We start from the raw sequence: 16,758 nt of genomic DNA, 5'->3' as shown, positions 1-16,758 counted from the left end.
TGTCTCTAACTCTAACTCATCTACACGATGGCTGATGAGCACGTGGAAAGATGCTGAAGTCATTACCCATTAGCAAAATGCAAATCAAAACCACGAGAAGATACAACTTCATATGTACAAGAACAGCTATAATCAAAATAAGTGTTAGCAAAGATGTGAAGAAACTGGAACCTTCAAACACTGCTGGTGGGAATGTAATATGGTGCAGCCACTTTGGAAAACAGTCTGGCAGTTCCTGAAAAGTTAAACACAGAGTTACCTCATGACCCAGCAATTCCACTCCTGGGTATATACCCAAGGAAACCAAAAACATACATGCACTCAAAAACATGTATGCAAATGTTCAGAGTGGAATTATTCACAATAGCCAAAAAGTAGAAATAACTCAAATGCCCACCAACTGATGAATAAACAAAATGTATTGTAACTGTAGAGTACTGTATTATTCCCCCATAAAAGGAATGAAGTTCTCATATATACTACAACATAGACATACCTTAAAACCACTGTACTTTGGGAAAGAAGCCAGTCATAAAAGGCCACACATTGTAGGATTCCATTTATATGAAATGTCCAAAAAAGGCACATCCATAAAGACAGAGAGTAGATGAATGATGACCTAGAACAGGGAGGAGGGAGGAATGGAGAGTTGCTACTAACAGGCAGAGGTTTTCTTGTGGAGTGGTGAAGATGTTCTAGAATAAGATAGTGGTGACGGTTGCACAACTCTGTTAATATAATAAAAACCACTAAACTGTATATTTTAAAGGGTGAATTTTGAATTCTATCATAGGTGAATCAGATCTCAATAAAGTTATTAAAAAAAGAATCAAAAAAATAAAATAAAAAAGAATCAAATCCCTTTAACTACTAAAAACTACTTTGATGGTTTTATGTTTCTTTAAAACATTATATACTAGGCGCCTGGGTGGCTCAGTGGGTGAAGCGTCTGCCTTCGGCTCAGGTCATAATCTCAGGGTCCTGGGATCGAGCCCCGCATTGGGCTCTCTGCTCAGCGGGGAGCCCGCTTCCCCCTCTCTCTCTGCCTGCCTCTCTGCCTACTTGTGATCTCTCTCTCTGCCAAATAAATAAATAAAATCTTAAAAAAATAAAAAATGAAACATTATATGGGTGCCTGGGTGGCTCAGTCGGTTAAGAGTCCAACTCTTGATCTCAGCTCAGGTCTTGATCTCGGGGTCATGAGATGGAGCCCCACATCAGGCTCCATGCTGGCATTGGAGCCTACTGAATCAATCAATCAATCAATCATTACATACATTACTCTCTTGTTAAGCAGAACATACTAAGTACTGCTTTTCTCAATATACTCAACGGTCATCACCATGAGGCGTCCATCAGTAGGCAGCTGCAGAGCACTGAGGGCATGCGCACTGCAGGCCCCTTACAGCCGTGCCCCTGCCAGCATGATAAACCAAGAAAAACCAGCTCTGGTCTGGACAGATCAAGGAAAAGCCAAACAAGTGTGCGTCCCGATGGCCACACACCCCTAAAGAGAGGCCGTTCTGTTTCCTTCCCCCACACCACGTAGCGTCTCCCTTTCTCACTAAGGATGCATGTTTCCAGGCTGTCCAGTGGAGCAGTTCACAGCGCAGAGAACAGGGAGGAAGCCCACCCAAGCATGTGACCAGTGGAAAACCTCAGATGACACGGACATCTCAAGCTGCCTTACTCTACCCGAGAACCACACAAGGCAAAGACCGACCACTGGTCACAGCACGGGTCCTGCAGCGGTTCCGACGCCAGGGGCTGACTTACTCCGCACACACTTCGGCGGGCAGGCTGAGGACGCCAGCCTCCTATCTGCAGCTACCGTGAGCATTTTGTCTTCTAAAAGTTTACTCCCGAGAGCAACCGAACAAAAGAAGTCCATCTGGGAGTCAACAGCCTTTCTCCTTACGCTAACCGAGACAGAACTGGAGATGCCAGGGCCCGGTGCGACAGAACCTTCTCACACAATCCCCTCCGCCCGTCTGAGCAGTCCGCAGACCCTAACCACCGATAGGCCCTAACCAACCCTCCTTCCTCCGCCAGGCCAGGACGAACACCTGGCCGATGGAAACAAAGCGACTGGCTGAGAGGAGTCAGTCCAATTCTCCGTCTTGAGTATTCCCACTACGAACCCTCGGGACTGGAGCCCGGCAATGGCGAGCACTGGCCCATGCAGGAGCCAAGCCTGGAGCCACAACAGGCTATGGTGGAACAGGGAAGCCACATCCAAGCAGAGAGCTCATCCGCGAGGAGAAACACAGGGAGCAGCAGAGCTGGGAGCCGTCGCATCCCAGCAGAGACCCCAGCTCAGCCCACAGGGTCTCCGGAGGAAAATCCTCCTACCTCGGAGTCTCCAGGCGCAGCTCCCGAACCGTCTGGCTGCACTCCCGTTTCTGTCCTGGGAGGCAGAGAGCGCTCCTAGCTCTTAGACAGAAACCACCTTCCCCGAACTAACCTCAACGGCTTGTGTTCCCTGCCCTCAAAACGGCTCTAAAGTAGGGCCCGTTACCTCTGTGACATCAAGGGTCCTAGCATCATTCACTTTCCTGTAGAAATGAACTCAGGGCCTGATTACCATCAGTTACTTACTCTGTGTGTCTGTGTTTGAGAGAGAGATTCTGACACATTATTTAAGGCACAACGCCTCACCTTGGGATAACAAAAATATTGTCAAATATTTACTGTAAGGACCTTAAAGCTACTTTTCTCGTTAGGTTTTGAACCCACCTGGAGCGTGGTGTGTGTGCCTGTGTGTGTGTAGTAAACTAAACCTAAAACTTACCAATTAACCCTCTTTGAGGACACCATTTAGTGGCATTAAGTACATTCACACGTTGCACACTGTCACCACTCACCATTGTTGAATTTTAAAACCATTCTGAAAACCATGACTTGTCCATTCTTTCTAAACAAATGGTCTCTATTTATGCTCCTTCACCAAATGATAAGGGCAAAGCAGCTCATGGAGGTGGTGCTGAGGCCGGCCGGTGAAGCAGGTAGCAGGGAACACCCACAACCACTCTGGGCAGCACCAGAACAGCTAAATCCAGACATGGCCACGGAGGCTGGAGACTAAAAATCCCTGGAGAGGACAGATAACAGCTGTCAAGGATACTCAGCCAGCCAGAAAGGTTGCCACTATCACCAGATTTGCATCAGAAGACACCCGGACAGGCAGCAATGGGTCACATGTAGAATAATCAGGCTCCGTAGAGAAAGACGGATATTCCCTGCCTCCCAGGACGCTTGGAATAAATCTCTGGGCCTTGAATTTGGTCAAGTAATCTATGATCAATTTCTAGAGGACCCCTAGGAAGATAAACAAGTACTTCAAAATTGTTGAGTGCCCACTCACCACCTTCTGCTTGTTATAGCTTTCTTTTCAAACACAATGGCCACTATCAATAAAATTAAATCAGGAAGAAACCTCCATCAGAAGCTCTGTCAAGGCAAATGATACAACCGGCACATTTCCTAACAGCAAAGACAGTAAGGATAGGGCAGAGAATGTTGACAACACCAGGAACTTTAACTTGCCCCTCAGTACTTTTAAATATGAAAAAAAACCCTTCTAAAACCAAATGAGGGCGCCTGGGTGGCTCAGTGGGTTAAGCCGCTGCCTTTGGCTCAGGTCATGATCTCAGGGTCCTGGGATCGAGTCCCGCATCGGGCTCTCTGCTCAGCGGGGAGCCTGCTTCCTCCTTTCTCTTTGCCTGCCTCTCTGCCTACTTGTGATCTCTCTTTGTCAAATAAATAAATAAAATCTTTAAAAAAAAATAAAATAAAATAATAAAACCAAATGATGTTCGAGGCCTCTCCAAATGCCAGGCCTGCAGCATATGGAAGAGTATATCCAGGAGAAGATCTGTTCGATTGATTTTAGCAGACTCGCCAAAACTCCCCAATCCACGAGTTTCTATTTGTTTTTGTTTTTTTAAGATTTGATTGATTGATGTGAGAAAAAGAGAGGGCCTGAGCAGTGGGGAGAAGCAGAGGGAGAGGGACAAGCAGACTCTGCACTGAGCACAGAGCCTGACACAGGGCTCCACCTCATGACTCCGAGGTCATGACTTGAGCCAAAATCAAGAGCTGGATGCTCAACGGACTAGGCCACGCAGATGCCCCTCCACGCATTTCTTAACAGAAGAGTCATGTTTACTGAATTACTGGCAATCCATACATTTCATAAAAGTTTTATCAACCAAGTCCAGAAAATACAACTAGATAAATATAAGTAAGACTACCTTAAACATAAAAGTCTGGGTTAGCAGACACCTCTTCACCTGTAATCATGTCATGCAAGTCTCCTTCTCCCAACTGTGCACTCTCCTCCACATTAGAGAGCTGAATGTGTCCTAGGGAACAACCAAGCAGAAGGAACATTTCTGAGCTGTGTATCCTTAACAAATTTAGTCATTTTTTTCCATTTTTTACGGTAAACATTTATGACGGGGATTAGACCTAAAAAATCAAGGCCTCTACATACGCCAGGAAGAAGGCCCTTCGGTGACCACTGCTCACATTCCTCCTCCACAGCCTGAGCCAACAATAGGAATTCTGGACCTGGAGCAAGTACCTCAAAAAGAGGAGACACGGTCACACAGGACAGAGCAGCTGCACTCCAGCGAAGCAGCCGACGGCAAAGCCCTGACATCCGACTTCACCGTCTATCAGCCTAAGTCAGGACGAGAAGAGACTTCGGAGTCAGCACCAGGACAGCCCTCTACCCAACACGTGAATCGTCTCAAACTTATTATCAACCAACTCGGCGAACAAGACCTCGAGTCAGGGAAAGCAGGATGAGAAGCTGTGCCAGGTCCAAGAGTGATGAAGGAGAACCTGGTGAGAAGAGAGGGCTGCGGGAGCCCGGGGATGAGGCTTCTAGCCCGGGGCCCACGCAAGCGGCGGCCAGAACAGCAGGAATCACCCGTCAGCTGGGCTCCCCGGTGCCACCGGCCAGGTTCCCGGCTGCGACAGAGAAGAGCAAGAGCTGGGGGCCACTGGCGGGCGTGGGCTAAAAGCCACGCAGGACACCCAAACACCCAAAGCCTTTCGGAGCGGAAGACTCATCTAGCAGTGCTCGGTCCGGGACCCGGCAGAAGCGCGGCCAGGCTGACAGCACGCGGTCACCGCGCGGCCCGAGTGCTGACGTCAGACCCCGCAAGTGTCCGTCAGTCCTGCAGCAGAACACAGTGGTGAACGTTAGGGCACGTCTGCAGAGACCCTCTGCCATGAGACACTCCTTTCTTCAACAGTGTTTGCAATCAGATTCCTTCGCAGAAATTATATAGAAATAATTTTTAAATGTCTTCGTTCTAAGGGAAAATTATGATAAACACGAAGTCATCTTCAAATGCTTGTTCACATCTACTTGCTCTTCTTTTCTTCGAGCACCTAAGGACAGAGGACGAAGCTCAACGAGAGACCACGCGTCTCTGCTCCCGGTCAGCCAGCGCGACCTAAAGGAGCCTGAGCCAGGGAGGACGCGGGAGACGCCACCCCTGAGTAGCCACGGGGTTGACGCCGCCGCCTCGCGGGCAGCACGAGGCGCCGGTCAAGATGGCCGCCGCCTGCCTCAGCCACTGCAACCACACGCTGCAGCCGAGCCACACGGGTTTCTAAATAGAACACGCTTTATTTCCAAAGGTTTCTTGGCAATTAAATATCTAGAAAGTCAACAAACCCCCGAGAAAGCAGAGAAAATGAACTTTCTGAAAGCTCACCATTCATCAACTACAGGAGGCTTGGAAGATGCCACACGCTGGAGGCTCAGCCTCAAACCCGGCCCTGCAGAGGAACACTCCGAATAAGATTTCTGCAGGAACTGCTCCGTCGCAGTGCGAAATGACAAGCAGCGACCTCCCTGCAGGAGGACCGGGGGTCCACAGCGAGAGGGAGTCCCCGGGCGTGCGCTGGCCGCCCGCGGGGAGAGGAGCCGGGCTCCGACCCCCTCCCCGGCGGGCCGCGGGTACAGAACAGCAGCTCCGCAGCGGCTGGAAAGCTAAGTCCCCAAGTCCCCAGCAGCGGAGTTGCCGAAAATATTTCAAGAACAACAGCGCGCCCTCCTCCCCCGCCCCCCAAAAGCATCCAAACGCATTCCAGAAGCCTTCGGAGTAGAACCTAACTTAATGCCGGGCCTCACCTCTCTGCAACAGAGCAGACGCTCCAGTGCACCCGAGTCACCGCCGAAAACACTACTTTCTACCAAAGGAGCCTCAGCAGAGTGCGCCGAACTTCGGGGAGAACCAAACTGTAGTGTCAGTGTGCTCACCACGCAGCTCACCCACAAAATCATGAGGTAATTAAACCGACTGTTTTTAGGTTTCAATCTGTTTCGCCAGAAACCCTGTCCAAGCTACACTGATGGAAATCAGCAGGAGCAACCAGAGCTCCATCAAAACAGCCCCGTATCTTATCTTCTGCGTTACCTTTTATCGCTGATTTATGGGCTGACTAATGGTAAACTGATCTGTGCAGGTGCCAGAAGTCAGCTCAGGAATACAAAACGAGAAAAGAGAGTTAGAAGAGCAAATTCATGAATGAAAATGCTGACGTCACAGTTCAGCTCCCAGCAGAGCTCAGGGGAGTCTGTGAAGAAACAGTGGACCTTTTGGGATGTTAAATCAGCACTCATTTAGGAAAGGAGATGAAAGACAAGAAGCCCTTGCTCAGGACAGGGAGGAAAAAAACAGAGAAAAAGAGAAAAAGCGGTATTGACCTTGTCCCCAGACCAAAAATGAAAACCGCACAATGTGTACGCCACAAACAAGCATAACTTCTAAACCACGGAAGAGCTTCATGGTCTCCTTAAAAGTGGTATTTTGTAAAAATATGGTTAGCGCGTCTCTAAATAAGTAAAATACAGTCCCATCCCCACCTTAAATCTTCCTCCATCACATTCAAAAAAAGAGCACATGATAACAGTTTGAGTTCTTCACTGAAAATTACCTGGTACTGCCACACACCACACCTAATTTTAACCAATTCTGAATATAATGGGGTGGGACTCAATGACCTCAGGCAAGCTACTAGAATTTTTATGTGCGAGGGGAGAAAAAAAAACGCTTTTATCTAATGATGTAATATAAACTAATAAAAAAAGAGATTATAAAAATTTGATTTACTTAGAACTATTAAAAGCGGCTAGTGGTGTGGATTGTTCACATTTTTCATCTCTTGGCAGGGCTGAAAATACAACCAGTAATACAAACTTATGTAAAGTTTAGGCACAATTTCCCAAAATCCTTTTACTAAGGACCCGTACGTCACTGATTCCTAGATGCCTAACACTTCCCAGGAAATTTATTACATTATTACATTCTTAGAAAATAAGTGACCCCCAGATCCTTGGTAACCTCTGCAAAGCACAACACTACAAGGACATCCTCTCTTCCTTACCATTCATGTGGCTTAAAATAGCCATTCACCCAAAATGGGATTTTTTTTTTAAATTTAAGCAATAAACAATTTTGCCAATAAACATTTTAAAAAGAAGATCTTATTAAGTTAAAATGCAAACATACCGGTTTTATCTGTAAATCTAAAATGTTAAAAGAGATCATCTCACATTTCCACCACAAATATCTTTGATAGAACATCACTACCCCCTTGTGGATTTGCAATAAAAAATCCTTATCTTTTATGTTCACTTTTTAAATATTTCATTCTGAACTTCCATTAAAGTTTACATTTTCTTCACTAAGGAGGGCTATTTTATTCCAATTACCTTTTTAAAAGAGAAAAAAACACCTAACATTTTAAAATAATCAATCCCATCAGCTTCTTTACCTTCTAAGCATCTCCATGTTGGGGAGTACTCTTCAGACAAGAACTGTGTGTGCCAATTTCAACATGGTACCCATGCCAACACCCCATTTTTCCTTAGAATATCCAAAATTACACTTCCTATCATCACTGCAGATGATCTTCAATGATAAATGGGTAATTTCTTCACTAGCACATCATTTTTCTATTTTATAATTTCACACTTTATACCAATTTCTTTTTATCGCTTCCAAATGGATTGATATCCAAGTACCCCAGAAAACCAATGGGGCACGTATGTCCTCAGAAATAACTTTCAAGAATTAAAAACCAAATCTGAGTTTCAAAACAATTAATTCTTGATTGTATTACTATACTTTCAAAAATGCTTCCTGGCACTCTAAATCAACTCCAATGAAGGGGAAAAAAAAACAACAAAAAAAGATAACACCTGTTTTTCAAAAATAGAAAGAAAGGCTTTGTTTTTCTCTCTTTGTTTTTTAGTTGCAGTTGTATCTGCAGATCATTCTAATAAAACACACAGATACATCTTGTTAAACGCATACTGTAAAAAAGATTAAATAAACTTAAACATCTGGTTTATCACGTGTTACAGACACCAGGCTTCACTTAGAGTAGAAATCGTCTCTAAAGCAATGTGTCAGCTACAGAGTAAGCCTGAGCCCTGCCTAGTCCCAGTGCCATTACTGGGCGTGAGCTCCCCATCTGCCCACAGACGGGGAACACAAAAGTAGGAAAACAGTAACTTACTATTATTATGAGAAGTAAACCCCAGTTTTCGTTCCAATGGTTAGATGAAAATAAAGGAGGAAAACAACCCACTTTGCAAGTGTTCTTAAGTAACTAAATACACAATCTCACCTTGGGGACAGGTAAGAAAAAAAACGAAAGATACAATGTGTGGTCTGCAGCTAACTGACTGAAAAAGCTATGTGTTTCAGAGGCTCTCTCACACGGCTGCCCCACTGAATACTGTATACATAAAAAGCACCAATTAAGCAACACGTCCAAAGCTAGTGACACAAACTGTACAGCAGAGGCAGTCAGAGTTGGCCTTCACAGTTGGCTTTTTTGGGATTTTGTTATGATTGTGGTTTGGGGATTTTTTATTGGCGGGGGAGGAGAGAAGGTAGGGGGAAGATACTTCAGATGACACTAGAAGTAAAATTAGTGGTGAGAGTAATGCCACTTAATTGGTCTCCAAGCAGTAACGTATTTAAAACCATTAAGAACTCAGATCCAAATAGTTCTTCAAGACACATCATTTTGTACACTTGGAACTACAGGACCACACTGCAGAGAACAGACCGAGGAACACAGCCCCAGATCAGCACATCTCCCTCGCAGTCACTTTCTGGGAAGTCTCAGGCAAGGATATATTACGTGACTTGAAAGGCCTGGCTAAATCTGAAAAAAATAAAATAAAATAAAACGTGACTGCACTTTCTCCAAATGAGTAAAGGACTCGTGTGTAAGAGAACATCCAACTCTATTAAGAATGACCAAAATACTAGGGTGAATGCAGAAGAATCATTTAAAAAATATCTCTGGCCATTCCGCCTTATGACACGTCTATTAGTTTAAAGTAAATAAACAATCTTCTAAAAAAAGAGAGAGAGACGAAAGGGAAGTAATATGGCTGACACTTGGCCTCTCTTTGCAATGGGGTACCTAGTATATTTCAGTCCAGGGTAATGAGCTAAAAAAATGCTCAGGAAGCACTACCAATCCTTATCCAAGGAGGCCCATGACCTTCCACATGCAATGGCGCTCAAAGCAGAAAGATGCAATACATCCGCAGAAATACACAGCCATCATACTGATGGTGGGGGGAGAAAACACCTTTTACTTTGTCCCTCCATATACAAAATCAGGACTGCTGCCTACTGTCAACATATACAGAGAAACACTGTCCTTACCAACACATGCCAAATACCATGGGAAGGAAGACCATCACATATGACAGAATGGCAACACATCTTAATGACAGGACTGATTGACACTATTTCCAAGGGTGGTACAAAATACAGGGATTGGATAATGTCTGGTCAACCTATATCCTGAACCTGATCGGGTGCACCAAAAAAAAAAAAAAAAAAAGAAAAAGAAAAGCGGGGGGCGGGGGAGAAGAAGAAGAACAAGAGGAAGAAGGAGAGAAAGATTACACACTGTAACCTGCAAAAGAGAGTGAATGACCACGCAACCCTATTCATGCTATGTGCACAAACAAGGAGAACACAGGAACTCTCTCTGGTCTCACCCTCAAACACCAAAGACTACAGCTAATATGACAGTAACATTAGAAGACCCCCATTTCCTTGTGAATGAAGGTCCCCAATGAAGTAGTGTACTTGTTGGCTCTGCCCAAAGAAATTTATGATTATCAAGCCAACGAGACAGAAGGAAAACTGGCTAAATGCAGCAAAAACAAATTTCCAAAATCCTACATGAGGAGTCCCAGATGCCAGAAGGACACAGTGTTTCACCCTGGGATGCTATGCCCTTACAAATACTACTATCAACCCTGGCCTTGTGGCTTAACCCCATTTCATCCCTCTAGCCTTAGGGAGACAGAGTGACGCTGCCCCTTACTACAGGACAAAAGGAATGGTGAGCATCACCCTTTAGTAAAGACAGAAAGACTACAAATACAATAGACCTGCAGGTACTTTTTTATAATAATAACAAGGGCAATAAGGAAACTTCTTCATATGGGAAAGAAAAAGAGGTAGGACTTAGGTCATCTGGAACATCAAAAACAGGCAGGATAAGTGATTCTAGAAGATACAGAACATTTTAGAAAATGATCTGTTATAATGGAAACAAACATCACCTGTCACCACAAAAAAACCTTCAGTCATATATTCACATGAATAAAGGACACTGCCAAACCACATACTGTAACAACCCTAAACGAGAGTTCTTAAGCGTGAAATACTAGAACTGGTTTCTACAAACATTGTGGAGGGGAAATCCGATTTAATACAGAATGAAAAAAAGTGCATTTCAGGTTAATTTCTTATTACTATTGTCATCATTCCGTATACCAAACCTATATCCAGAAATAATCAGAGGCAATTTACTCCCCCAAAAGACAAGACACAAATAAAAGTACCACAAAAGAAAGCATAAAGTATTAGAGGTCACATAATAAACAAAAGCAGTCATAATTTATATCAGATACCTAGCCTAAGAATGGTCACTACAATTAGGCATAAATTTAGATAGAACACTTGGCAGCAAAAATGTAACAGCATCTCCTACAGTTCTTACTATCTGAGGATATCAAACATACCAGTTTGTCCTAAGAGGAAATTATTTTTCTACCCCTTCCTCCTATAAAGGATGCATTTCATTTTATGTTCTACACAATACCTAGCACGTTCCATACAATACCTGGTATGCTGCTGTTCAAATGTTAAACAAGCATTCCAACCTACCGTCTATCTAAGTGACCTAAAAGTTAAGCCTAGCCATTTTAAAAGAAGATTGACCTTACTTTTTTCTACATACACCCTACACACAGTCTGAGGGAAAGCTGTTAAATGCCTCTCACGCTGCCTTCCACCCACTCCAACACCCCCAGTCCTACAGGGAGGGGTAAGAGTTCAGTGGGATAGTACACCACTTGAGTATATTTTTGTAAGATTACAATCCAAACAATTAAAGTTCAGAAAAGAATTCCTTAAAAGAATATATGAAAAGACAAGTATAAGAGACACTGAAATGTCATCTACCCTGAGAGACCTCAAACAGTCACACCCCACCACAGGTCCCTGCTCAGCGACTGTCTCCAGAATGAATGCGCCCAGTGATGGAATACGGGGGCCAAAACAGCTTCTCTCCAGAAGGACAAATTCAAAGGTCTCCCAAAGGAGGCAAAAGACACAACTACGAGGAGAAAGAAAGAGAATGTGAGAATCACCTTCTATTGCTTTTCCCAGAAGGAAATCGGGAAGAAGTACAACTGCACACAAGGAGGTATTTTCCTGAACGCTGGGAAGTTGGAAATGAAGAACGGGCCGCAGCAATGACAGAGTGGTTAAAAAAAAAGTTAGACCACAAGAGGGGCTATCTCAGAAGCAGTCAGAAAAACTGTAATCCCACCAGGCACATGTGCTACATCCAGCCCAAAAAGAGAACTAAAATAAGGCCACCTGACACTGAACAGGCTACTTCAGTGGCGAAGCCCAAACTCTAAAGAAATGGAAACACATGGGTAAGCAAGATGTATAAATACGTCTCGGAGAACAAGAGCAGCCCTACCCTTTCGGAAAGGAAACTCCAAACCAACCTGACCTTGAGTAGAGGCTGCTGTGCGCATGTCAACACCAGGAATCCACTAACCAGTGAGACAGATAAACCCAACATTTAGGAGCGGGAGAAGTCAAGTCTTCAAGAAGACAAGGGAAGACAGGCCCCATAAGTCACCCAACCTTTTCCGAAAAGCTGGAGGTGGAGAGAGAGTGATGTTCTAACAAAAAGATGTAAGAAAGAAAAGTCCTTAAGAGAACCCATCCTGGCAGGCCTAACGCCCAGAGAACAGCGTGCAATGGAAGAGGAAGAGGGAAAAGCTGATTTCCTGTAACCAATGGGGCGAATGACACGGAAAGCACAACCACATTTAACTCAAAGAGTCCAACTTTACACACTAACCTCAAGTGTGTTCCTGTAACCTTACATTGTCCTCCCACTGCCCGTTGTGCAGAACACCTGATTAGCAGAGGAGAGACCCAGGGAGGCAGTCGGCAGTAGGCAGAAGGACAGGAAAGGATCCACGACGGGAAGTGAGATGGGAACACTCACTCTCCTACGAACACCCCAACATCTACAGCAGGTACTCAACTCTCTTCTTCCAAAGGTCATTAATACCATACCCTAAAAATACACAATTCCATCAAGCTGAGTCTAGATACAGACACAATAACAACAGTATAAAAACTTAGAAAAAAGGGAAATGGAGCTTAAAAGCGCTACTTTGGGGCAGTGGGTTTTATGCCCACCGGGTAACTCCGTATTACCTGAAGGGCAAAGTCTCGAAGTCAAAGCCTAATGCTGACCAATTCTCCAAATCCCCTCACCTCCCTTCCTTGGTACTCCAGGTGGAGATTCCTTGCTCCAAAAATGCTTAATGGTCCAAATGCTCAGTCTGACGAGCTCGTTGGGGAGGATGAGGCTCCACACTCAGCCTGACAAAAAGTAAGACTTTTTGCTGCTGAGTGACAGCAGCGAGCAGCCATTCCGAGCTCAGTGAGGGGGGTGGGGCCCTACAGGAGGCTCCACCATGGCCCTGCCCCAGAGCCAAACCTGCAAACTGTGATACTCAGGACAAACCTGGACAACAGCCCCTCCCACCCTTCACGTGTCACAGGCCTTCCCAAAGGTACCTTTTCCTAATGTGTACAGCCTCTCTCAATTACTTAAATGGCCAAAATAAAACAGCGACATATTTATGGCTGCTCATTCCTAGTTCTGTCACAGAAACACATATTCTCATCCCCTCCTATGGATGCCCCAAATACATGAAACCTCTTTCCCATACCCAGCAGTAAAGACATCAAGATGAGAACTTTTCACCCTACGAAAAATCCAGCAGAGAATACTGCCCCTGAATTCAGGATGCCTAAGTTTGGGTGTACATCGGCAAGGCTGTACACTTCTTGTATTCGGGGACTTGGGGAACGTTCAGGATGTCATTCTGCTTATTCAGTACAGTACAAATAACAAATGAGAGAGTGGTAAAAATTGGCCATTTATCAATGAGCTTTCTGATTCTTCTAAACCTGAAGAGTTACCAACAACAGTTATATATATTCATACTGGTACACGTCAAGGTCCCTACGTACACGCAGAATGCAGAGCTAGCCATGTAACCCTTCCAACTTACAGTGTGTAAGTGACAGATGTGACTTTGTCTTTTAATGCATACCTACATGTGTATATATACAAACAAATGCATGGCATCGTGTTTTTCGCCAAAAGAGAACCAGAGCAGCAAAAAAAAAAAAAAAAAAAAAAAAAAAATAGAAAGCACCCAAATTTTCCCCTCACCTGAAAGCTACAAGATTAAAAAAAAAAAAAAAAATGTTCAGATCCCATGAGAGACAACACGAGGCCAAAGGAAGGTTCTAGTACAACAAGAAGCACACTAGCAACCCCTTCCCGAACGGCACGTGGGCGACATGAGTGTCTACACTCCCTTTTCTAGATGGAAAGGCATATGGCTTCTTCTTACCCAGCCAACATGAATACAATTTAAGAAAATCAGAAAAAGTCAAGGTAACAGGCTCACTAAATATGGCTGACTGGGAAACAGAAGCCATAAGGAGGATATGGGTTCTCTTAAAAAAGAAATGGGAAGTTTATTTCCAGGGAAGGTTCAAAAACTCTTGAATGCAGGATGTACATGTAAGTCAGGTTCTTACTGCACAGAAGACAGTGATGGGAACACCAAAAACAAGGGCACAAGACCACATTCTTGGTGGGGAAGCGTCAACTGGTGAACACTGTCCCTACCTCAGAGGCAAGAGTGAAATGGAAGCAAAAACGGATCCTTGGGTGATCACCATATCCGGCTCTTACCCAAGTACTAGGCACAATGGAAGCCCTGCCCTACATCTGATCAGGGCCCCTAGCCTCACCCGGACAAGAAACTCTGAGGACAGAGAACATGTTAGGGGCGCTAGCCAAATGGGGAAAGGAGCACTAGAATGTCCAGTTTCTCCCCTAAGAAAAAGAGGGCAAGTCAAAGGGTATTCAGGAAATGAGCTCACCCTAACCCGGGAAAGTGTGCAGAGAGTATGCCTAATCTGGAAGAAGTATCTGCTTTCCTATTTAGAAATGACTTCAGAGCTGCCCAGGCCCCCACGACCCCCTGCGTGAGAGAAGAACAGGGGGAGCCCGAGTCCCCTTGTCCTGGCTAAAGGGTCAGTAGATGGTGTGCGGAGGCCCCAAAAGATTGCAGAGAAGACAGGAGGCTGAGACAGACCCCTCTGCCAAAGAAGGATCAGGGTCACAGAAGGTAAAGGGCAAGGGAGTATGGAGAGCCTCACTTGCCATAGAAACGGAGACCCCACCCTCCTGGCTGTGAGGGGTGCAAGGGCAGGAGTAGCATGGGAACGGCTGCTAGGGGCGGGGATGCTGCGCAGGCCCCCTTCCCAGGCAGGGAAGGGGGAGGGGTCACACGAGGCCCTTCTGCCCGGGGACGCTCAGGAGGGGGTCCCCCTGGCGGGGAGAAGCACGGGGACCCCTGCCGTTCTGGGAGGCGCCCACGGGGCTCCAGGGTGATGCTGGACGGAGTCCGCCTGGCCCTGCCGCCCGAGAGCCACCGGCGGCGGGGCTGAGCGCCGACCGTGCCCCCGACGAGGACCGGCCCGGGGCAGCGGGGCGCGGGGCCGGAGGGGGCCTGAGGCGGATAAACTTTCCGCCCCGCGGCCCCCACCGGGCCCGGCTCGGGGGGCGGGGGCCGCGCCGGGCCCGGGAGCGGCGGGGATGCCCGGTCCGGGTGGGGGAGGCGCCGGCCCTCCCTCCGCGGGCTCCTCCTCCTCGCTGGGCCCGGCCCCCGCCCGCCGGCCCCCCGCCCCTCCGGCCCCAGCCCGCCCCCGGGTGGGGGTGTGCGGCGCCGCGCTCCGCCGCCCGGCGAGTCACCTCAGGACCCGGCCGCGCTCCGCCCCCCCACCCACCGCCCCCTCCCCGGCCCGGGGCGCCCGCCCGCCCGCCCGCCACCGCCGCCGCCGCCGCGCCCCCGCGCTCCCGCCCGGCGCCGCCGATGCCCGGGATGTCCGGCGGGGCCGGGTCCCGCCGCCCGCCGCGCCGTCCCCGGCCCCTCACGCGCCGGCTCTTACCTTCCGGCTTGTTTTCGGCAGCCATTTCCCCTCCGCGCGCCACATCCTCCTCCTCCTCGCGACCGGGACCCCGAGCGCGCGCCTCGTACCGCCGCCGCCGCCGGCCCAGCCACCCCGCCGCCGCCGCGCACCCGCCCTGGCCCCGCCCCGCGGCCCACGCACTGCGCCTGTTGGGCCGTGAGGCTGCCACTCATAGTGCCCGCCACCAATCGCCCCGCACCAGGGGTCTCACTACTCTCCGGGAGGAGCGTCCTATCCGCCCGGCCCATTGGCTGGTCACCACCCAACGGAATGAAAGGATTGGTCAAGAACCAACGCCCCCTCCCCACCCACTCCCAGGAAAGCCCGCCTTCCAGATCTAAACAAAGCTTCCCAGTGGCCAGAGCCGGAAAGAACTGCCCAGTTAGGACAGAGCCGACACGGAATATTTCCTCGAGGCCGAGACGTGGCGCTTTGATTGGGCGTTACTACAGTGTTTCCCAGGCCGTCCAGACCAATCAAAGGGGGTTCCCGGAACTCGGGAGCGGCGAAGGGAAGCCCCGCCCCCGAGCGTGACCGTCAGGAGGAAGGCGCTCGCTCATTGGCGCGCTGGGGCTTTTCCCGCGTGCTCCCGGGGCTGAAGGACGTTCCCGGGGAAGCCGCTGCCGGCGCGTGGGGTCCCTGTGGCAGTGGAGGACGCGGCGGGATCTCCGGGATCCCTCGGCCTGCCTCCGCCGGGCGGCAGCGGGGCCTGGGGCCCCGGGGCGGAGGTCGGCCGGGCGTCGTGCTCGGAGCCGGTCGGCCCGGGAGTCCGGGCGTCGCTGCCGGCCGTGGGGGAGGGGCGCGTCTCTCCAGGCCCCGCCCCTACCCCCTACCCCCCCGGCCCCGGCCCCGGCGCCCCGGCGCCCCGCCCCCCACCCCGGGCGCCCGCGCCGCCGCGGCCCCTCGCGCAGGTGCCCGGCCCGCCCGTGCCCGCCGGTGCCCGCCTTCCGCTGCCCGCCTCCGGTGTGCTCCGTTGTCCCCTTTTCTAGCGGCTTAAAATACTGAAACTTTATTTTGGTCACGTTGGCCATGTGACCCGCCGAGCCGATGACTCATAAGTGCCTGTCCCAGGATGAGGCCGCCGGAGGCAATCTCCGAG

At 48.4% G+C, this 16,758-nt stretch overlaps 1 protein-coding gene across 17 annotated transcripts in view; it reads right to left on the bottom strand.

Annotated features, from left to right (window-relative positions):
• CAMTA1 (calmodulin binding transcription activator 1) overlaps positions 1–15,814 on the bottom strand; it is an 815,661-nt gene extending 799,847 nt beyond the window's left edge. For 14 of the 17 annotated variants that reach the window (XR_009345329.1, XR_009345330.1, XR_009345332.1 and 11 more), the window contains exon 1: positions 15,639–15,793. Coding sequence is in view for 9 of the 17 variants with exons in the window: in XM_059137385.1 (XP_058993368.1) it covers positions 15,639–15,683 (45 nt within the window). In the remaining 8 variants the exon portion in view is untranslated. Of the gene's footprint in view, positions 1–4,253; positions 4,365–15,638 lie in introns of all 17 variants that reach the window. The other 3 variants (XR_009345331.1, XR_009345336.1, XM_059137393.1) reach the window with 3 other exon arrangements.
• Positions 15,815–16,758: the final 944 nt, after the last annotated feature.

Source organism: Mustela lutreola, chromosome 10 (genome assembly GCF_030435805.1).
Source record: "Mustela lutreola isolate mMusLut2 chromosome 10, mMusLut2.pri, whole genome shotgun sequence".
In the NCBI taxonomy this organism is placed as follows: domain Eukaryota; kingdom Metazoa; phylum Chordata; class Mammalia; order Carnivora; family Mustelidae; genus Mustela; species Mustela lutreola.
This window is presented reverse-complemented; position numbering and strand designations above follow the sequence as displayed.